This window comes from Sceloporus undulatus, chromosome 2, assembly GCF_019175285.1.
Source record: "Sceloporus undulatus isolate JIND9_A2432 ecotype Alabama chromosome 2, SceUnd_v1.1, whole genome shotgun sequence".
NCBI lineage: Eukaryota > Metazoa > Chordata > Lepidosauria > Squamata > Phrynosomatidae > Sceloporus > Sceloporus undulatus.
In genome coordinates, this window is record NC_056523.1 from 137,360,900 (window position 1) to 137,384,244 (window position 23,345).

At 42.0% G+C, this 23,345-nt stretch overlaps 1 protein-coding gene across 3 annotated transcripts; it reads left to right on the forward strand.

Moving 5' to 3' along the window:
• The first annotated feature begins 1,677 nt into the window (after positions 1–1,677).
• FOXJ1 (forkhead box J1) lies at positions 1,678–23,345 on the forward strand. Of its 3 annotated transcripts, none has more exons than XM_042447567.1 (3): positions 1,678–1,722; positions 7,451–8,038; positions 21,067–23,345. In XM_042447567.1, exons 2-3 carry the CDS (start codon positions 7,517–7,519, stop codon positions 21,886–21,888), a joined length of 1,344 nt encoding a protein of 447 aa, XP_042303501.1. In that variant the 5' UTR covers positions 1,678–1,722; positions 7,451–7,516; the 3' UTR covers positions 21,889–23,345. The 3 variants fall into 3 exon arrangements, with proteins under 3 accessions (XP_042303501.1, XP_042303503.1, XP_042303500.1); XM_042447569.1 differs by lacking the exon at positions 1,678–1,722 and adding an exon at positions 1,832–1,963; XM_042447566.1 differs by lacking the exon at positions 1,678–1,722 and adding an exon at positions 4,923–5,097.

The window sequence follows — 23,345 nt, forward strand, 5'->3', positions numbered from 1 at the left end:
CATCTATTCTCTTCCCTTTGTTACATGTACACTTATTTCACTCATTACTTTGAATTAAAGAATACTCAGTATGTAACCCTAACACATAACTTAATTCAAAGATACATCCGTGTTAATCTGTAGAATCAGTATGTACTCATATAGAGATCTTGTAGCATCTTTTTAAAAAACATCTGAGGAAGTAGACTGAAGTCTATGAAATCTCATGGTGCCAACTTCTTTTCTGTTAGTCTCAAAGGTGCTACAAGATCCCTCTAACACATAACAAACAGGGCTGTGTGCCCTGTATCTATTTGTTAAGGGGGGGGGGGGGGGAATTAGTGTTTCAGTTTTGCAGCATTAGGACTAAACCACTTGAACATTCATTAGGGAGCAGAGAAATTTGTAACTGTGGAGCTGGAGGCGGTGGCTCATTTGTTGGGGTAGAGACAATGAGATTGGAAATTACTAGAGAAGGAACAGTGCCAGCATGATTTCCATTCTGTGACTGGCAGACCAGAAGAAAGTGTGAACTGCAGAGAGCGCCCTTTCACGTGCACCATTGTTTGCAAGCGACCCACTGGTTCCATTGCAATGTCTACCATTCCTTCTGGGCCAAACTCCAATGTGGGTAAACCAAGGTATCTCTGGTGTTTTTGTAAAATCAGGTGGTATGTAGATGTTAAACCCCACTAGAGAAAAGCTATTTGTGTGCAGGAAGTGGGCTCTGTGTACACTGAAAAATAGTGCCAGGGAGGAAGCTTGGCACAGCATGTTTCTTTAATACGTTAAAGAATTAAACGTATTAATACTGGAAATAAATCAATCCATATTTATTGCACTTCTATCCATAGGGCAGTATATATAGTTCTCTCCTCATCTCTACCCCCATTGTATCCTCACAAGAATCCTGACAGTGTCGTAAGGATCATACAATGCTGTTCTCACCACAGTAACTGGCAGTGAGCTTCATGACTGGCTGGGGATTTGCCCTTGCTTCTCCCCAATCACAGAGTGCATCCATAGAAGTAATTTAACTGCCATGGCTCCATCTTACAGAAATCCTGGTATTTGTAGTTCTGTGAGGCACCAGCACTCTTTAGCAGAGAAGGCTAAACATTTTGTAAAACTACAAATCCCAGGATTCCATAGGATGGAGCTACAGTACTTAAAGTGGTGCCAAGCAGCATTTATTTCTATAGTGTAAATGCACCCATGCTCTGAATCAGACACTCTAACCACCATACCACACCAATCCCAAGCCGTCGCAAGGAAATCTTGGTCTTGGCAACTGAAAAGAAGACCAGGCTCTGAGTGGGCTTCTCCAAACATAGCAATAGCAAGTACATTTCTATACCACTTATCAGTGCACTTAAGCACTCCCTAAGCAGTTTACAAAGTGTAAGCTAATTGCCTCCAACAATCTGGGTACTCATTTTAGCGACCCCGGAAGGATGCAAGCCTGAGTCGAGCTTGAGTCTTTTTGCTAGTATTGAACTCACAACCTTATGGTTTGTGAGTGACATGGAGTGCTTCTTTCACCCTGGGGGACTGTGTCTCTGTATTCCTTGTTCACTCCTCTCCCAGTGCAGACAGTTTTCAACGGCCGTAGGAAAGGTGACTGATTAACAGGGACATTTGGACACCCTTTGCCAAACAAGGGTTGTGATGTCACCACACCAAAGCAGTGCGGAAGATCTCCATAACAAAATACACCTCAGAGCATCAGTGAACCTGCGAGAGGTAAGCTCACTTTCCCACTTGAGGGGCAGTGTTTCCTTGTGGCTTTGGCATCAAAGATGTGTGTGGGTATGTGTATGTCTGTGTCTGTGTGAAAGAGAAAAACACAAGGAAGGAAACCTCAGGAGTATGAGGAGAAAACTTTCCAAGAGGAAACAAGGGAGAAGGCAACAGGAGCTTCTGTTCAGCCTTAAGTCTCCCTTAGCCTGGTTGCACTGCCTCTCGGCCTCACCTACTTTGCAAGGTTAGTTTGTTGTTGTGCACCTTCAAGTAATTTCTGAGTTATGCTGACCCTCGAGTCAGCCTACCATGGGGTTTTCTTGGCAAGATTTGTTCATAGGCAGTTTGCCTTTGTCTTCCTCCAAGGGTGAGAGAGTGTGAATCCTGGCCTCGCAAGGGCCTAATCCAACACACAAACCACTGTGCCACTCTGGCTTTTGAGTAAAAGGGCAGGGAGTCATATGAGCGGCCCTGACCCCTTTGGAGAAAGGGCAGGGTAAAAACTTAACAACTACCTAATATCATTTTCAACCAACCCTTTTTCACAGAGTGAAGGGAGGGGAGAGTGGGGGAGCCTATTATGTAGGCCTGTGACCCAGCCTCTTGATTAAAAACTGGAGGGTCCAAGCAATCTGGCCAAGGGTCTGCTCCCATGCCTACCTTTCTTTGCCAGCCCTTGATCTAGTTCCACCGGGTTACACAAAGGTCGGGTGAAGGTGGCAGGTCAGGAGGGGGACAGTAGGGTCCTCTTTGCCCCTTCCTTGGCCCCAAAGTCTACCTCCCAGCCCTACACCTGCACCTGGGGACAATTTGGCCCCCACATTCTGAGCCATTAGATCAGCCATGGCAAAGGTTCAAGGGGAGGCAAGACCTTTGCCCATGAATGCCCTCCTCCTCCTCCTGGGATGACTCTCTTCAGTATTTTCTCTCAAAGTCCCACTTCAAAGCTGAGGTCATTTTGCTCGCTGGATGTTTTGTTTAATTAATTAAAATCTGGGAAAGGAGGGGGGAGATTAAAAGCAGGAGAAGGAGGGGGACTGAAACAAGAACTGCTCATGAAACTGGGCAAAGCAAAGAGAGAGCGGGAAGGGGTGGGTGAGGAGGGCAAAGATGTTTTGCCCAGGGAGGAGGAGGTAGTGGAAATGGTTCCTTTTCTTCTCATGGATCTTTCTGGTTGCTGGGCTGTGCTCCTTCTTGGCACAGAGGGTCTCTCCCCTCCTTGCCACCACCCTCTCTTTAGCATCTCTGAGAATAATGGGCATCTGGGAGCTGGTTCAAGTGGCCTTTAATTTGTCTTAATGAAACTCACACAGGCCTTGTTCCCCAGTGCCCCTCGGCCGCCCCCCTCCAACATAGCTACTATCACATACCAACCAGGCTTACTCAAAGGAGGAGGAGGAGGAGGAGGAGGATTTTTGGGGATGGGGAGAGTATGTGCACACATACAAATCTGGGTATTTGGAGAACCAAAGCGCCAAATGTTTTTTGCCGAACTTCTCTCCCTTTCCTCTCATCAGGAACTAGAAAACAACCCAAAGGCCTAGCTGTGTTCGTTTGTAAAAATCAGGAAGCAAAGGGATCTCGCAGCACCTTTGAGACTAACTGAAAGAGAGAAGTGGGTAACCTGAGCTTTGGTAGACTTGAGCATACTTCCTCAGATGCATGTAGATAGAAAATAACTGGTAGCAAAATGAGGAGCTGAAAAAAAAAGGGGAGAGAGATTGATAGAAGAGACAGATCCAGGAGTAGCTCTGTGTTGACCATGAAGCAAAGTCAATCAGTCATGATTGATTACAGTCCACAGACCTAAAAATTTACACAGTCAAGAGCTATGACAATAAGACAAGAGTTCAAAGGGTTACTAAATCAATGTCCCTTTATCCAGATGGGTTTATGGTGGGACATAAGTACATCATCATCATCATCATCATCATCATCATCATCATCCTAGCTGCCTCAGATAGAAATTTAGCTACTTCAAGAGTGTCATTCAGGCATTCCAACAAGAATTTTACATTAAAAAACCTGATCTTCCATTCATCTTACTCAATAATGAATAGATTTTGGCTTTAGCAAAGGACAAAGGACAATCCTTGCTTGGCCATGGAAATCCACTGGGTGACCTTGGGTGAGTCACACTCTCTCAGCCTCAGAGGATGGCAATAGCAACCCCCCCCCAAGAAACATGCAAGAAAACCTTGTGATAGGTTCACTTTATTGTTTGTTTGTTTGTTTATATAGTGCCATAATTTGCATGGCACTTTACAGGCATCATCAAAACAGCATATGACCTGTCAATGGGTTTAAAAGTCATAAAATATAAACTACACATAATAAAGCAAGTTATGTAGGGTTGCCATAAGTCAGAAATGAGTTGAAGGCACACAACAACAACAACAACAACAAAGTACAATATGTAGAGAGATCTTGTTGCACCTTTGAGACTCACATAAAGATGGCAGCAGGAGCTTTCCTAGACTTCAGTCTACTTCCTCAGATGCTTTTTGAGATAGTAGCCTAAAGTCTAGGAAAGCTCCTGCTGCCTTTCAGTGAGTCTCAAAAGTGCTACAAGATCTCTCTACATACTGATTCTACAGACTAACAAGGTTATATCTTTGAATAGTAATAGTAATAGTAATAATAATAATTAATAAGCATCTAGGTAAATAGATTGAAGTCTATGGAAGCACCTGCTGCCAACGTCTTCCTTTCAGCGAGTTTCAAAGGTGCTACACAAGATTTCTCTACAGACTGATTCTACAGACTAATAACAAGTACAATAACACCCATAATCCACCAAACAGGGATACCTTTATGGGTCTGACCCAATTGCCCTCCTGTACCTCTTTTTTTTAGTGCACAGAGCATTTGGTGCACTGGGTGCAAAAAGTCCTTTCTTTGTGCCTTGTGTGCAAAGCATGTTTGGTGCCCCTGGGGTTGGCCCCATAAAGGGACCCCTGTTTGGGGGAAATTCTGGATGCCCTCCTAGTCACGGGACACAAAAAGTAAGTTTGTGCAAAAAAGAGAGGGGGGGGGAGAGAAAACTGTCAAGGGATTGCTTTCACCATGGAGACGAGAGGGCCAATGGGAAGGTCGGAAGCTGTTTATGGAGGCGGAGCGTCGCCATGGCAGCCTGAGAAGCCTTTAGAAGCAGCTACTTATGGGGAGTCCTTGTGGGGCTTCCAAAGCACAGCGCCTGGGGAAGGCAGGGGCGCTGGCAGCTGGGCAGCTGGGGGCTGCACTCCATCCAAGGGGCGAGCAGGAAGCATTGGCCCTCTCCTGGCCCTCTCCCTCCTTCTCCTCCAGCTCCACCCCACAGAGCAGCCCCTCTTCTGGTTGCAAACCTTGGGCACCAGGGGCACTCCTCCTTAGCATCAGGTAAGAGGCACACAGCATGGTTTCCAGGTGAGATCAGGCCAGGGGAGGGGGTCCCTTCAGGTTTTACTGCACTTTATTCTAGGAAGAATTCACCAGACCCAGCTGTGCTGGTCTGAAAAAATCAGAGCGCAGAGGGATCTTGGAGCACCAAGCCCACCAGAAGCAAACCACCTTCTTCATGGAGGACTGTCCCATTCAATATTTTTGGACTGACTTGCAGTGGTGGTGATGGTGGGGAAACTTTCCATGGTTATCACCTCCTGTGTAATGTGTTTTGGTGTTTTACTTCAGCTCCACACAGGGTGGCCAGGTGTCCTCACCGCACAAGCGGACAAGGCACTGCAAAATGCAGGGCATTCAAGACAGATAATAAATAATAAATAATAATAAAATTTATTTATATCCCGCCCCTTGGCACAACAAGGCAACTGGGGTGGCCTTGGAGGACATGGCCAAATAAAAGATGAAAACACCCATGCCATTTAACTATAAATCTGTGCTTCTCAGTCATGCTCAACATGGAGAGTGTTTTGAAATTCCTCCCGGACGGAAGGCTGAAGTGTAGGGCATGTCCTGGAAAAGGAGGACCTCTGGTCACCCACAGCCACACCAACCCACCTGTTCTCCTGTGAGAGCAAACCACCTTCATATGGACTGTCCCATTAAATAGTTTGGGATTTGGAAAAACTTTCCATAGTTATAACCTTCTCTGTAAGATGCGTAGCGTTTTGCTTCAGTTTCATGTAAAGATGGATGGTGTGGAGCTTGCATTTCTAGCTTGTGGTTACTTAAATATAAGCACTTAGCCCCTATCTTTCACTGTTTCTCCAGCTTGAATAGTGTCTTCTTACACATACTTTACAGACAAGACCAACAAAGTGTCTAAAGTGTTCTTTGTATACATTTACAACCTGACATACAAGCTTACCTAGCTGAAGGTTAAGCTTGTTTGGTGAAATGAAACCTGCTTTTGCTCCTAAATGCATTTTTACATGAAGTTCCCTTGAAATCAGTAAACTAGTTATCTATCCCACAACACATTCAACATTGGGATGAACCTGCTTAAATAAAGTCGTCGTTGTTGTGCCTACAAGACATCTCCAACTCATGCCAACCCTTAGGCGAAATAATCATGGGGTTTTCTTGGCAAATTTCATGAGAGGGGTTTTCTGCTTCATCCTAAAACTGGACTGTGTTGCTGGAGATAGCCATTCATTTTTACTGAATATAAATACCAGATAGGCAGGCTGGGAAACTCTAAGCAATCTGAAAAAAATGTTAAGTAACCATTGTCTTTGAATTCTAGTGGCTAAAATGAAGTGTATATTTAAATTGTGCAGTCTTTTTTATAGTCTAATCATCTAATTAATAGCACAAACTAATAATCTTTACTCAGAGGTATCTCTTATTGAGTTTGGTGGAGGCTACCTCTAGATAAGTGTGCATATCCTTGAGGATCACAACTTTAAATGTTCACATCCATATATCTTCAGTTTTTTAAAAAAAAGAAAAGAAAAGAAAACAGACCTGTATGACCAAATTAGACAAAATAGATGCAGTGCCCTGTCAATTTTATCTGGTAAATGTTAAGAAGATGTCAGTTTTGTAAGTTATAAAGTTATTCAGTTATGGAAATGAAGAAACTCCTGTTCCCCCCCCCCCCCACCACTGTATTCCAATGTTCATTTCAGTTGCATGCTTCCATCTAGATTTGAATAGTGTTCCAATAGGAACAAAGCTGCTTGGGTTCTTGGCAGTTGTGAGAACCATTTTGCCAGAAAAGAGAAAAGGATTTTGGGTAAATTCCACTTATTTGACTATTGTGGTCTACATAAAGCAGGCTCCTACTGCACCCAGGTAAACTCAACTCTGTGGGGTGCCTAAAGGATACAGGTTGAGTCGGTATCCAAAACACTGAAAATCCAAACCTTTATCATGGGTGGCTGAGATAGTGACGCCTTAGCTTTCTGATGGTTCAGTGTACACAAACTTTGATTCATACACAAAATTATTAAAAATATTGTAAAAATTACTTTCAGGCTATATGAATATGGTGTATACAAAACATAAATGAATTTTGTATTTAGACATAGGTACCATCACCAAGATATCTCATTATGTACATATATGTAAATGTAGATAATCCTTTTTTAAAAAAATCCCAAATCCCAAATACTTCTGGTCCCAAGCATTTTCGATAAGGTCGACTCAACCCCCCCCCCCCAGTGTATATATATTTTGTGTGTGTATGTATGCACAAACACATACATTGATTTATTTTATATATGGGCTTATGTGTTTTTGAACTGCCCAATTGTTGGGAACTTTGAATTTCTTCATGTTGTTATTGCAGGATTGTCAACCGTCCCCCATAAAACCTTTCCCTTCTACCCTCTTCCTGCTTTCCCACAATTCCTGAATGTTGGACCTGCATATTTTGGCTTCCACTGACATGACTGACAGCTGGCTGAACACACAGTCAGAGGAAGAGAAAGGTCAGGAAAACAGCATGGTGGATTCAGGGAACCTGGACGACAGCTTGACCAGCCTACAGTGGCTTCAAGAGTTCTCCATAATCAACGCCAACATGGGGAAGTCCTCCTCTTCCCCCTGCAGCACAGATCCTCATGGTTATCACAAAATTCCTGGTTCAGCTGCACCGTGCTCCCCACTGGCTGGTGATCCAGCCTGCATGGGGATGCCCCATACCCCTGGCAAGCCAACCTCCTCCTCTACATCAAGGACTGCACATCTGCAAGGCCAGCCATTGGAAGACATAGATTACAAGACCAATCCCCATGTGAAGCCTCCTTATTCGTATGCCACACTCATCTGCATGGCAATGGAAGCCAGCAAGAAAACCAAGATCACACTCTCAGACATCTACAAGTGGATTACAGATAATTTCTGCTATTTCCGGCATGCTGACCCCACATGGCAGGTAGGTGGCTGGCAGAGTCTATATCCCTCTGCATTTTGGCCTCCGCTTTGAAATGCGGTCATCCAGTCATATGGGCATACTTATTTCCTCATTGTTCTGCTGAATCTCCATTGTGGTTCAAAACTATCTACCTTCTCAAATTGGCTTAGTTGCATGTATGATTTATGATAGTTGAACCTGATATTTTCAGACCCTTGTGAGGAGACTGCTGTGCAAAGCAGGCCTACACCTGATCATAATGAAGGAGAAATCTAGTCAAACAGTTGTCGTAGAACAGCAACCATGTTCCTACATTCCTAACTTAGACACTAGCACCCTACTAGCTCAACCATCATTCTTCATATATGGCCTAAGATCTCATAATGTTACATTCTGCCACCTCACAAGAAGACCATGTTGCTAAGCTCCTAACCAGGCTGTTGGACCACCAAGAGAAGAGGAACAGAACTCCTCAAAATCCATCCACACACATTACATTAGAAAGCAGCTACATGTTCCTAGTATTCAACATACTTCAGCTCCTTTCTCTGCTTCTTTTCCCCAGAGTTCAATTACTGTTGCTTGGTATGTTTTCTATATCAGTGTTTTGCCTAGAGTAAGCACTTAGTAGCACACAGATGTCGTTGATCTAAATGAGAAAGCAGAACAATGTAAACAAGGCATGTTCTCCATTTGAAGGTAACAATTAGCTATTATGTCTGTACTGCAGGACAAATGCTGTGGATGTTTGCGGGAACCTTTTTCTGTACCTCAAAGAATTATAGTATTTGTAATGGCACAGGTAGAGCCAACATAATGTAGGGGTTTCAGTGTTGGACTATGACTCTGGAGACTCTGAAGACTCATGGTTCAATTCCTTGCTTGGCCATTGAAACCCACTGGGTGATCTTGGCTGAGTCACACACTCTCAGCACAAGAAAACCATGTGATAGGGTTGCCATAAGCTGGGGACTACCTGAAGGCACACAACAATAACAAGACGTTAGATTCTAGAGTAAAGGATGAATTACAAAGACTATAGAAACAACGACAGAATAGACCAAAGAGAGAAGAGAGAAGCTTATCAGTGAAGAGATAATGGACATTCCTTCCAATGTCATTGGTGCGGTACAGACAGCACTATAGCTAGGGTTACAGGACCGTGCAGCAACCGCACAGTCCCTAACCCTAGCACATACTGGAGGCGACATAATGGCGGTACTTCATGTACACAGGCGCCGCCATTATGATGTAATGGATACATAGCATCCACATGTTGCATTGCACCAGTTACGTCATGAGTGTGCCATTGATGCACTTGGACATAACTGGCACGGTAGGAACCCCCCCCCCACTTTTTGCAAGTTCTTTTTCCTGTAGATGGAAGCTGCACGGTTTGGCGGCTGTGGATTCCCTCCACAGGAAAAAAAGGCCGCCGCCCCTCTGGACAGAATCTGAGGAATGTACCAGACCATGGAGTACAGCTGATTAATGGCAGTGAATCCACTTTGGGTTTCACTCTGAACTTTAAATGAGCTGTCCAAAGTGCTGAATCTTTTTGGGGAAAGGATCTAGAACTTTGGAAGGCTTCTTTAAACTTTGGATTAGAACTCAAGAGTGGTTCCAGTATTCCACTGACATGGAAGCCTCCAGCTGCCAGTACTACAATTTGCATATTTGCTAGCTAACCTGTGTTTTCTAGCATATCTGGAGGACATTTAGCTGGGAAAGCCAGCTGAGGTCAATTTATGTCAGAACAGGAGAGTATTCAAAAGAATGAACTACTTAATAAACTAGCATGGGACTAGCAAGGGAAGAAATAGGTGGAGGCTATTCAGAAATATAAACACATATTCCTTTTTTTCCTAAAAACTCTTTCCCTTGATCCATGAGGGAAGGGATATCAAAAGTACTCACTAAATTGGTTGTACGGCAAAATTAATAATAATAATAATAATAATAATAATAATAATATGCATTGACCATGCCACCTGATGTTTCATAAGGATATCAGGAATGAAGAAAACATAAAGATGTGAAACAAGTGCTAGAAATGAGGGCTTGAGACTGATCAACTTATATTAGAGCTATTTGATACATATAATGATAATTTTCCTTTGACCATCTGGAGAGAAATAGTGAACCCATAAGATCTTCATGAAGTTCAGAAGTATAGCAGACTGCAGTGGGAAACCCACTGACATCCACTTATAAAACAATATGGGGGGAAACCAGACCAATATTAATGGTCTCCTTTGCAGCCTGGCACTTGTTTTGGTGTTGAGGCGCCTCTGTTACCATCAAGCATCATCTTCTTGCATATTCAACATATGTGATACCTGCCAGGTTGAAATATCTCATTGGTTCATTGGATTTTTTAAATTGAGTCAGTTGTTTATAAGTCTGTCAAATAAAATCAAATAAAAGTCTGATCAGGAAAACCTGCTTTTAGAGAAATTCAGGAAAGGATTGTTTGCCAGGCCTTTATAAAGTGTTTGTTTGACTATGGTTCGAAGGACTACTAGACAAAGACATTTTGCTGCCTAGAAAAAGAAAAAGATGGTGTTCTCCCTCCCACCCCATGTACAAAAGCTGGCCAGATCAGCAACTGAATCTTACTTTAACAATAGTCATGGGACACCATTGTTTACCACACCTGGAGGAATAAGCCAGCTTGGTCTTCCACATCACCTTGCTGCAGTTTCCTGCTTCACAGTCACCAGAAATGGTCCAGTGATAGGGCACTCTTACTGTAGCAGCAACTACTTATCTCATTACATTCCTTTGTCCTGGTAAGATTTGTCTACCATGAATATACAGAGACCTGAAAACCAAGAGATTGCAAGCGCCCATTTTGAATCTAGTATATTAGGCTTTTCTTCTGATGCTGAAGAACAGTCTTGTCCAGAAATTCATTTAATTTAAAAGCCAACAATGTTCATGTACAACCTAGAAAAACCAGTATCTGATGTCCCCAGTGACTGAACCAGTGCATCTTGTCTGTCTCCAATATTTAGTGGGCCAGTTCGATTCTGTGTGATTAGATATAATGGTGATGACACCAGAGATTATGATGATGCCAGCCTCGTTTGTGTCTAGTGCTTCTAGCAGGCCTTAAGACAATGATAGACCCCTGTGTTCAAGTTACAAGAGTAGCTCTGAAACTGGCCTGAATGTACTGATTTATTGTTGTATGCCTTCAAGTTGTTTCCAATTTACGGCAACCCAACCTTAAGATTAACTTATCACAGTTTTTTCTTGGCAAGATTTATTCAGAGGAGGTTTGTCTTTGCTAGCCTCTGAGGCTGAGAACATGCCACTCCAGAGTCCTAGTCTAATACTCAAACTACTACAACAAACCCACTCTCCAATGTCGTGATACTCAGATCATAACATAGAGAACTATTTAACATGTGAATCACTGTCATCATATCTGAACCTCCATTCCACATATTTCCTGGTTTCTGGAAAAGGGGTGGAGACCATAGCTTAGGAAAGGCTTATTTTTTCTTACTACAGCTTCCAGAATTCTGGAAATGTTAATTTTTTTTTAAAAAATCTCCCAGGTCTGGGTAGACTTATAGTGTGATACCAATGGTAAATGTTTATTGATTATAGGTGTGGATCAACTACTTGCTGCCACAGATAGATAGTTTTTAACATTATGGCCATACCTGTAATCAGTTGTTCATCTGTCTAGTTGTTTACAATTTCGTGCCTTCTGTGGCTGAGTGTTATTACTTCCCATAACCTTGGATGAGCTCTGTGCGGAGAAAGTGGCATTAGAAAAGAACCTTCTACATTCAGCTCTGTGTTTTGTTTTGTTTTACATTTTGATACATGTAATAGGACGTTCCTACCATTTTCTTCCTTTGCCTACAACAGCACATTCTCTCCTAAACAGGATTATCGTCCCTCATCAAAGTGCACTGTTGCCTTCAGTTCAGTCTTTGGTACACAACTGCAAAGTGAAACAGAGGCCTCAATCTTATTATTAGTCTTAACCATTGAATCAGTCACTCCCCTCTAGAGGTGACTAACCAACACAATTCAGGCTCATGCCTTGCTGTATATGAGTAAGGAGGGGCTCTTTTCCTAGAAACTGGGAAACCTGTTGCCCTCCAAATGTCATTGGACTGAACTCCCCTCATCCCAGTTGGCATACTCAATGGTTGAGGTGATGGCAGTTATTGAGAAGCAGAGTTTGCCTATCCTTATTGTGCATCAGATCTGATGGCCAATTGCTATATTCACCTGAATGTGTTGAGACCTCCACAACTGACTGAAAATTTTAATTTGAAGAAACTGCTGGATTAGGTAACTGTTTTTTCAGTAGCTTGTGGAAAGCAGCCCAATTTATTGGGGGGGGGGGGGTCATGTGTATTTTTAGTTGAAAGTCTGCCATATACTCCTAACGGCCATTTTACAGTAATTAAACACTTCCAGTATCCAGAGCAATATTTGCCTTTAGCATAAAACCACTTATTTTATTCTGTTTTTGTACATACTTGAATCTTCTGTGATTTGTTTCATCTCTTTGCTAATAACATTAGGACATGGTTTTGAAATGGTGTTAATAGTGCTGCAATTTTCTAACAAAAGAAGGAAAGGAGGAAAGAGGGAGAAGAGTGGGAGCTATGGAAGACTGAGCTAGATGATAACCTTCCTTTCCTCCCCAGGCATTTCCCACTACACTCCAATTTATTAATTAGCCGAATTCATTTATTTTTGCCTTAACCAGCCCTGCCCCTCACAAGATGATCCTAACTTTAGGAAGCACAAATAACAGAGACACTAAAATAAAGACAAAGTATTAGTGTAAAATAAGATCCCTCATTTGAATGCTCCATTCTCCTATGCCATTATTATGTGCTTCTGGTTAAACACATCAAGCACCCACACAAGAATCACCTGTAGAAGTAAGAGTTGTAATCAAGGTATTCCAGGGGTCTTCCCAGTTATAAATCTATGATTTCATTTTAGGGAAGGACATTTAAAATTCCCAGCCAGAGAGCTCCTCTGGTGCCTCTGACCCAACTACAAAACCAGGATTCCATGGGATGTTGCCATGGCACTTATAGTGGAATGTGCTGTAACTGTGCAATACTGTATAAGAGGGCCTCTGGACTATTTTGCTGGTGGCAGCAACTGGATTTAATGTCAATTGGATCTGTTTTCAAAAGATGTATATCAAAAGGGAAAGAGATTTAACCTATGTAGGACAAGTGAGCCTGGTATGAAGGAGTCATGATGGATTAGAAGCCTTTCCCCATCTTGCATGAGTGACTATGAGTGACCCAGTTTTCTCTGTGAGAAGCAAAGTCCTGGGCTTTTGTTAAAGATGGAAATCATTCCTGTTGGAGTGGGGCAGAGGATTCATAAACATAAAACTGGTCCAGAGTAGGGATGGGGGAACCCTTCAACATCTTGTATGTCCAGATGTTTTGACATACAACTCCCTTCAGCCTCACTCAGTATGGCCAATGGTAAGGAATTATGGAAGGTGTTCTCCAAACTACTTGGTCAGTCAAAGTTTCACTACTTGTGGTGAACATGTATCACTCTGCTTAATATCTCCAAACATTCTTAATATTTATTCTTATATAATTTATCCTATAAATACCACATTAATTGTGCATTTTGCTGTATGTGTGTGTTGACGTCAAGAGACTTATCTGCAGGTAAGTAAGAACAAACCTTCAGCTTCACACCTTGTCTTGCACATTCTTGATGTGTCACATGTTGCTTATTAATCTTATTATGCAGAGCAGATATTATATAGATATATTGGAAAGGGGCCCTATTACACTACACAATTATAACACTATAAACCTTCTTTAACTGCCATGGCTGTATCTTATGTAATCCTGGGATTTGTACTTTGGTTAGAGGTACTAGAAGAGCTCCCTCAATGTGAATTCTAACCCCACCTTCATGCTGCAAATCCCAGGATTTCATAGGCTCTTATGATGATTGTCAAAATGGACTCATAGTACTATAATTATGTAGCGTGAAAAAGCCCCTGGCTTTCAGACTTGAAAATCAATACGCTACATTTGGTTTTCATCTATGGGGATCAGGGTATGTACAAGGAATTTTAAAAAAACAAAAGGTAACTGTGATTAGTGAAATTATCAGATTCCAAGTTTCTGAGCCCATCACCAGATTTCTGCATCTGTTAGGTTTTCCATGAGAAACTTCCAGAACTGGGAGTTTTTATGTTTCTTAGGATTAGCAAAGAAGTGACTCTTGAACTGACATATGCAGAGAGACTGAACAGAAAGAGATGCTTGTATATTCACTTTTGTGTATGTTTATCCAGTAGCCTAACCATTAGAAGACGGTTCCCCTTGTTTTTGTTCCTTTCTTTTTAAGTGTTCAGTCTCTCCTTGCAAAGATGCAGGTGGTTCAACTGATCACTGCAGGGGAAAATGATAAATATGCTAACTAGGTGGATAATAATCAACCATAGACAAGGACAGTAGATTTAGACTAACTCTCAAGCAGGGAAGGGGAGTATTCTCTGACCCTTGTAAAATTTCATTAAACAGTAAATTCTGAGTCATCTGAGCCCAGAGCGTTTGCAGGAATTTCTCTCCTTTTCTTCCTTTCTTTTTCTCCCGCCGTGGCCATGTTCTCACCCGCCTTGCCAATCCCAGTTCCTGTAAGTGCAGACACAGAGTCAAAATGTCATGCCACCCATAAGCAAGGGGGGAAGATGGAGAGAGATTCCTGTGGGAGCTATGTGCTTTGGAAAGGAGCCAAGATGCCCAGGGAGTTTCAGCCTGGAGGAATGGGTTTAAAAAAAAATTAGTTAGCCCTCCAGGCATTCAAGACTTGCTTTTGCTCTTTGGCAATACGGATTATGGATGAATAAGCATAAAGATATCTAGGCAACATTTAAAAAAAACTTCACACACAATCCTTCACCATATCCAATCTCATAACCCTTCTGGCTTTTCTTATAGAGTGTAAAGCTAGAAGGGTGTTACAAGATTGGATATGGTGAAGGATTGTGCAAGAAGGGTAAATAACATTCCCTTATAGAGTATTATTTACCCTTTCTGATTGTGCACATCAAACACACAGTCATTCCTTTTAAAAAAAAGTTTAACAGTGACAGAAGATGCTCCCTTCTTTGGACCTCTTGTGCTCTCCATTCTCATAGCGATTGTGATTTTTTTTCTTTTTTATGACAATTCAGAGGATGATTTCATACAAAGCTCAGCTCAAGTGGAGATGATCTATGGTCACACAAAGATCTGTGTGCTTCAGATGTTATGTGCAGATATGACATAATTCACCAACAAGCATGCAGACTCTCTTCCCATCCCTGTCATATTTTTCACAGTTCATTGCTATTGTACCATAATAGGTGTAGTTGGTGGGACAGTTCCCCAGCTGCAGACACAATGTCTGTCCTCTGCTTACCATGGCATTTGAAAAACTACGATAGCCATGAGACACTTGCTCTTATCTTTCTAGTCACTGAATTACTCTGGCAGTCATTTTTTTCTCGTAATTTTGGGAATCTGGGAGAGACTGTCATTCCCATTCCACGCTGAAGAAGTTGCTGTGAATAGTTCAGAGGATGGCAATGTTATTTTTTTTGGAATGTAACTCTCAGATTCATCCCATGTTGGTTCAGGCATTCTGGATGCTGTGATTAAAAAAAAGTTACATTTCCAAGTTCGCTACTGTTTCTACTTCAAAATAAGTTAGGCAAACCGTGTGTGTTTCTGGAGACCACTGGAGAGAAAATGGGAAATAGGGAACATGAGGTGAAGCTTAACTTTTACTGAACAAAGGCAAGATATAACTGTGAAATTGAATATTTTAATGTCAGATCTAAACGTTCCTTCCATGCACCTAAGTACTCTTGTTACTCTTAGAGGATATGTGGAATGTAATTCAATATTTAAAATAAAAGCCCTTTTTGGTAGGTTACTGCAGCCTCTGGGGGGTATTACCTAGATGTGAATGTTGGAGTTTGAATTGCTTAGCGGAAGACATACAAAGATCTTCTTGAGGCGTTCATTCTACTAAACCTGAGTCTCTGGGGGAAGCGGGAGGCTTTGTCTGGAGGCCTATGGCCTATGTCTGTGAGATACATTACTGAGAGCCTAATTTACAGTGAATGGTGGATGAACCCATTGCAGGCCCAGGTTGATCTGCACTGCAGAAATAATGCAGCTTGACACAACTCTAAGTGCCATGGCTCGATGTTAGGGAATTCTGGGATTTGTAGTTTTGTGAGAGATTTTGTTAAAATGCTTTTGATGTTGTTACGCAGCGCATGAGGCAACCAATGTATGGCGCCAGATTCTCCACCTTCATGACTGTAGTCAGTAGCTTGTAAGCTGGAGAAACACCTGTCGTTTCTCAGTGAGCAAAGAGACACTGTAATCTTCTCTCAGATGAGGCTTTTATTCATAGAAGAAGTTCCACTGTGTACAACATTATATACGACACCATCCACCATCCACACCATTAACAACCCACTCTGAGGCACCCACTGTCTCACTCTCCCTCAGTGACAGTTGAGAATGACAGTTGACAGTTGCATCAACATTCCAATGATGCACTGTTTAAATGCTGACACATATAACTGCCACTAGAGCTGTAAATAACTTCCACAACGGCTTCACCTAGTGGCCACATCCATGTCATTTCTTCAGACCTGTTTATCATGGTTCTAACAGATTTAGCCTTCTTTGTCAGAGAGCTCAGGTGCCACAACAAATTAGAAATCTCAGGATGATATGGCATACAACCATGTCAGTTAAAGCGGCATCAAACTGCATTATTTCTGCAATGCAAATATAGCCTGAAATTTAGCAAGGGACAGCAACTGAAGATGTAAAGACAGGTGCTTACATGTCAAAGTTCTTGTTAGACTTTTTTTCCACTATGCAAGGTGGACATTTATGAAACAATTCCTGCACAAATTATGTACAGATAAAGCACAGATAGCCTGAAGTCTGAAACAAGGTATTCCGCAATGTGGGAAATTCCTTTATAGTAACAAAATGGCTGACATAGTACGTCCACTTTCTATTACACTGTCTTCTAAGAAGTTGCAGGCTGGCGAGTGAGGAAACTGCCTCAGGCAGCATGTCTCGTGTCTTAAAGGACACACCATTGTGTGTGTCACATGGCTTCTCCTATCCTCCCCAAATTAGCTAGCGCCTTTGGGTAAAAGGGTGCTATTTTTTGCCAGTGTTGAAGTAAGCTTTGACTGCAGTGCATTTCGGTGGCTGGAGGCCACATTATTCTTTGCTTCTGGCAACAAAATAAGAATATCATTTCTTCAACAGGATGTGTGGATTATGGTGATTTTTTTTATTTGAGTCACAACCCACACTATATGTTTATGAAAGACAACCTGTTGCAGTCCAGATCTAATGTGTAAGAGCTTTATTGTACTAGGAAAGAAAGGTGAAATGGAGCCAGAGAGTAAAAGTTTTGTCCATCCCTTAACAAATGACATTGTAGCACTTTAGTTCTCTACCTGTGGAAAATGGTAATCCAAATAAGTCTTTTTTGCCAGCTGGAATCATCCATTTGACAAAAGACTTGCTTTGATGACTGAAAGAATCATACAATCATAGAGTTGGAAGAGACCACAAGAGCCATCCAATCCAACCCCCTGCCTTGCAGGAAATCACAATCAAAGCACCCCTGACAGTTGACCATCCAGCCTCTGCTTAAAGACCTCCAAAGAAGGAGACTCCACGAACTTCAGAGGGAGTGTGTTCCACTGTTGAACAGCTCTCACCTTCAGAAAGTTCCTCCTAATGTTTATGTGGAATCTCTTTTGCTGTAGCTTGCATCCATTGCTTCATTTCCTAGTCTCTGGAGCAGCAGAAAACAAGCTTGCTCTCTCCTCAGTGTGACACTCCTTCAAATATTTAAACAGGGCTATCATATCACTGCTTATCTCTTCTCCAGGCTAAACACACCCATCTCCCCCTTCACCATTTAGTCTGCCTTCTTTGGACACGCTCCAGTTTCTCAACATCCTTTTTTAATTGTGGTGCCCAGAACTGGACACAGTATTCCAGATGGGGCCTGACCAAAGCAGAATAGAGTGGCACTATTACTTCTCACAATATTTCTGTTGATGCATTTGACCTTTTTAGCTGCTGCATCACAGTACAGTGGTGCCTCGGGTTACGAAAGTAATTCGTTCCGCGGCCGCTTTCGTAACCCGAAAAGCCTTCGTAAGCCGAATTGCCATAGGCGCTAATGGGGAAAAGCCGCGTTTCGTGCGAAAAAGCCGAAAAAAGCACCAAAAATTTTCTTCGTAACCCGAAAAAACATTCGTAACCCGGAACAATGATTTCCAATGGGATTTTTTCGTATCCCGAAAATTTCGTAACCTGGGTATTTCGTATCCCGAGGTACCACTGTATTGACTCATCTTCAACTTGTGGTCTACTTGGACTTCTACATCCCATTCACATGTAGTCACATAGATATAGGATGGGGACGCCTGGCTTAGACGTCCCCATCCTATATCTATGCATTTCATTTTCCCGCCCTAAGTGCAGTACCTTACATTTCTCTGTTTTGAAATTCAAATTCATTTTGTTAGCTTTGGCCCAGCTTTCTGATCTATTCAGGTCATTTTGAATTTTGATCCTGTCCTCTGGGGTATTAGCTACTCCTCCTAATTTGGTGTCATCTGCAAATTTGATAAGCATGCCCCCAATTCTTTCATCCAAATCTTTGATGAAGATGTTGAACAGCACTGGGCCCAGGACAGACCCCTGTGGGACTCCACTGGTCATTTCTCTCCAAGATGAAGAGGACAGAAGTGCTACGACTTCATGCGGTAAGGCATGGAAAAAGTGACTATTCTCTTGCTCCATTTTGGGTTTCTTTTCTATGTGATAAGGCTCTAGGTTTTTCAAGCTGAAAGAAGTCTAGCTTACTGGTCATGTTATATCTTGATTACATGTGACACTCAGGAACTGTTGAGGACTTCTGTAGCTGGCTTGACTTGCATTAAGCCTCCAGTTACTCTTCATGAACTGAAGCATTTGCAATATAAACATCTACCTTTTCCTTTAACCAACATCCAATAACACTTCAGGATATGTGGGCATGTGCTTCCCCACAAAACTATTACTCCCCCTTTGCCCTTCACTTATAGAAAACACTGGGGTTTATTAGTGGAAGATATGGCTTATGTACAAACTTCACTTTTTCCCATTAACCATTCATATATACCTTCTTTGGAATGCTCTTTATCCCATCCCCTCTTCCACCATCCATACTGTATTCCCGTGGATTAGTTGTAACATATTAGTCTATCTGAATTAGTGACTGAAAAAGTGGGATCTATGGCAAAAAATTTTGTAGTGTACAATCTGATTTTCTAACAGGAAGGCTACAGTTCAGGATGCCAACTGGACCTCTTCTAGGCCCTTTTCTCCCTGTCCTTCCAACCTGCTTTTGTTTTCCAGCTGTCATCAATGTCCATTGGCTACCAATAATCAGTAGTCATCACAGTAGTCCACCCCACAGTTTTCTTCTGCAAAATATTGTATGTACTTCAGCAGCCCTCAAGGCTCCCCCAAGTATACTAATATCTCTTTTGTTGCTCAGTGGCACTGTTTTACCCCAGTTTCTCTCAGCCCTAACCACCTGAGTTGTCATTAGAGAACTAGGACAGTTGCAGTACACTTGATGAACTGCATGCCTACATAAATGATATGAGAATAGATTCTGTGTAGTCTTTGAAAACATATACACAGCAAATGTATGTGTGTGAGAGAGAGTTTTTGCCTTCCCATTTGAGGTATTATTAACACAGTTTGGAAAACGTATTTTTTGGACTAAAAAAGGTAAAGGTTTCCCTTTTGATGTGGTTATCTAGTTGTGCCTGACTGTTTCATAATCTCCTATGACCATGCTATATGTGAGTTTTAGTCCAAAAACAACATTTCTAAGCTCTGATTATATGGCCTTATGCAGCAGGTCTGTGTTGCAGTATAAATTGAAAATGTCTGTGTAGTCATGTGCAGTACAGCTACCAGGATCATAACTATCACTCTCCACATCCTTCCACTTGCCATTGATATCTAGAAACTATCTCAAAATTAAAGGGCTTATACTAAATTTCCATAATATTTCTTTTAGTACAGGGAATTGCATATTTGTAGAACATCCACAGAGAATGTAATGCACTCATAATACGATCAAACACGTGTTCTGGTTTTATCTTAAAATCATGATGGGAGATAGGATGGGGTCCTTATTTTGGTAGATGTTTGTGCATGGCCGGCTCTTTATCTGTAGTCATACTCCTGGCCATGGAGCTTAGTGTTGTGTAAGTCTATTTTAGACTGAGGCCCTGTCTGCATAGGCTAGGATACCTGGGGGCAACCCAGAGTATCCCTATCCTCCCCCTGCTACCTGGTCTCCATTTCTGTGCTGCAGCTGCTGTCTACACAAGTATCCTGCTGAGTGACCCAACACATCTGCCACTGCTGGAGGTTGCTGACTTCTGAGGTCAACAAGGTCCCCAGCAGTGATTACATGGCTGGGCACCTTGTTCTGACCTCAGAATGAGTGACTCGCAGCAGCAGAGGATGTGTTAGGTGGCTTAGTGGGATGCCCATGAAAACTGCTGGCATGGCACAGAAATGGAGGGCTCCAGCTCTTCCTGGAAGATCCTGAGTAACAGGTAAGTTTTTTTAAAAAAAAATCTTAAAGCTGTTATACCCCAGCTCTGGTACAGAATGTGCTAGACATTGTCTGGAGTGCTCACACCAGAACTTGGGTTTGGGATATTCATTATCTGACCAGGACACCACCAGAACAGAGGTGGGGGACAGGCCTCTTGGTCCATGCAGACAGGGCCTGAGTCTCTTTTAGCATTACTCTTACAAATGGTTTCATCCTTTCTCTTTTCTGAAAAGCTCTTTCTGATTCTACACAGCTGGTTTAGCTGCATCCATGTTAAATAGTGATGTTGCAAATTATTCTTATTTCTGAAGTTATACTAAATTTTGTGTGTTTTTTTAAACAATTGATTTCAGAACTCCATTAGGCACAACCTGTCCTTGAATAAGTGCTTCATCAAAGTGCCACGAGAGAAGGATGAACCAGGAAAAGGTGGCTTTTGGAAGATCGATCCCCAGTATGCAGACCGACTGATGAATGGAGCTTTCAAGAAGAGGAGGATGCCTCCTGTTCAGATCCATCCAGCCTTCACTGGGAGAATTCCGCAGGATGCCTGTTCCAGTTCTTCTGCTCATCAGGTAACAGCCACCTCTTGGAAAAGCAACAGTACTCTGAAAATCAACATGGAGTCCCAGCAGCTGCTCAAGGAGTTTGAAGAAGTTACTGCTGAGCATAACTGGAACCCTGCAGATGGAAAGATGAGCCATAAGCGCAAGCAGCCGCTGCCCAAACGGATGTATAAGACGGCTCGCCTCTCCAGCTCCCCAATGCTCACTCAGGAAGAGCAGACAGAGCTTGGGTCTCTGAAAGGTGACTTCGACTGGGAGGCCATCTTTGATACTACTATAAATGGTGACTTCTCCACCTTTGAGGATCTGGAGATCACTCCTCCTATTAGCCCCATAACCAGAGATGTAGACTTGACTGTGCATGGAAGACATCTTGATTGTCCGCAGGAGTGGTGCCCCACTGGACAGGATTACATCCTAACAGAATCCAATCAGAACAGCTTGGACTTTGATGAAACCTTCATTGCCACTTCATTCCTTCAGCATCCATGGGATGAAGGGAGAAATGATTACCTCTCAGGTTCTGTCAACATGGATCCACTGTTTGAACTGAATGACCCTTCCTTGCAGACAGAAATGAATGACTGGAGCAATGCTGGCTGTCTTTAATAAGACAGATCCCTGACTGAAAGGCTCAAGATCATCCAAGACTGATCAGCTGTATGAACACGATATTCCCAGTACTGCAGGACTTTGCGAAACAAAAGAACTGTATAACAAACAAGACACCTTTATTATTTGGACTAAGTGAATCACAGAGGCATCTGAGGTGGGGAAAAGATCTGGAGAATTTGACTGGATGTATCTGAAAGCAACACAAATGGAGAGTTTGTACCCCAAAAGGAAACAAATGATAATAACAATACAGTACAGTGCTTATTTTTTGTCCTTTTAAAGAAATATGGATTTTTCTACTTTGGGGTGGAGGGAACTGAAAAGGGCATATCTTCCTGGGAGGAGAGGACATTGGAATAGGATGGAAGAGCTGGCCTTTTCTGGTAACTAGGAATGTGTTAGATGATCTGAAATTTCCTCTTCCTTCTTCTGTCCTTTTATTTTTCTCTCTGTGTTGTGTGAGAGTGTTTGCATGTTTCTACCCAGTAGGACTTGCTAGGAAAAATGTAGGACAATTAAGTAGCAGGCAAATATGGAGTTGCAACCACCTGTCTGCCCTAGGGCTAGTTTAGATGTTGAATTCTATTTACTCAGCATCAAGATCTTTTTCAGCTTTTTAAAAAGTAGAGCCTATTATATACCTATAACAAAATGTATATCTTTAGCAACAGTGCACAATCAGTAGACTACTGGGGGGTGAGAACTGTAATAATGTTAATTAAGATTGAAGTGTTATCAAGTATTTGTTCTACAGAGGGAAATGTAATGTAATATGCAATTGGGAATTCCTGCCAATAGAGGATTTAAAAGAAAAATCCATAAAGGGGGACCTGATGTTCTCTAGATGGTCCTTTTTACATATTTTTATATCTCAAATTCTTTATAGTTTTACAATCTTTACTGACTATGTATGCTGTAAAACCTAGACATGAAGTCGTGGCATGCAAACCCTCTACTGTTAGGGACTACTAACAAAGCATTATACCCTCTTCTAACCAGAAGCTATGAAGGAATTTGTGTGATCGCATGACAGACTCTGACAACTCAGCTGATCACTCAGCTGATCAATAATGAAGGGCTATATTTTTCTATCCTTTGATCAGGCAACCGTAGGAACTGCTAAAACCTTTTTCTGCTGTAGTTGATCCCTTCTTACATTTGAGCCCTTGCCTCAGCCAGTGAAAATGTAATATTGGCTTAAATTTAAACAACAACAAAAAACACTTAATGTTCATGTTATTCTGTGGCTCTAGACATAAGTGGATGGTTTTAGGCCAAAGATTGTATATGTAGTGAAAACTGCAAATGAAATAAGAGTGTAAAGCTTAATTTTGCTGTATTATTCTGTTTATCTCCTAGAACTGTGGTTGCCATCCAACTAGATTATTTTATCCCAAACCTAATGGTCATCTTAAGATCTGCATACATTCCAATAAAATAAAACGTGCAAC

Bases quoted from the DNA above. Each gene is read 5' to 3' on its own strand.
- FOXJ1 (XM_042447567.1), top strand. From the start codon at position 7,517: ATGTTGGACCTGCATATTTTGGCTTCCACTGACATGACTGACAGCTGG. The intron at 8,039-21,066 runs GTAGGTGGCTGG...AATTGATTTCAG, and splicing joins ATGCTGACCCCACATGGCAG to AACTCCATTAGGCACAACCT.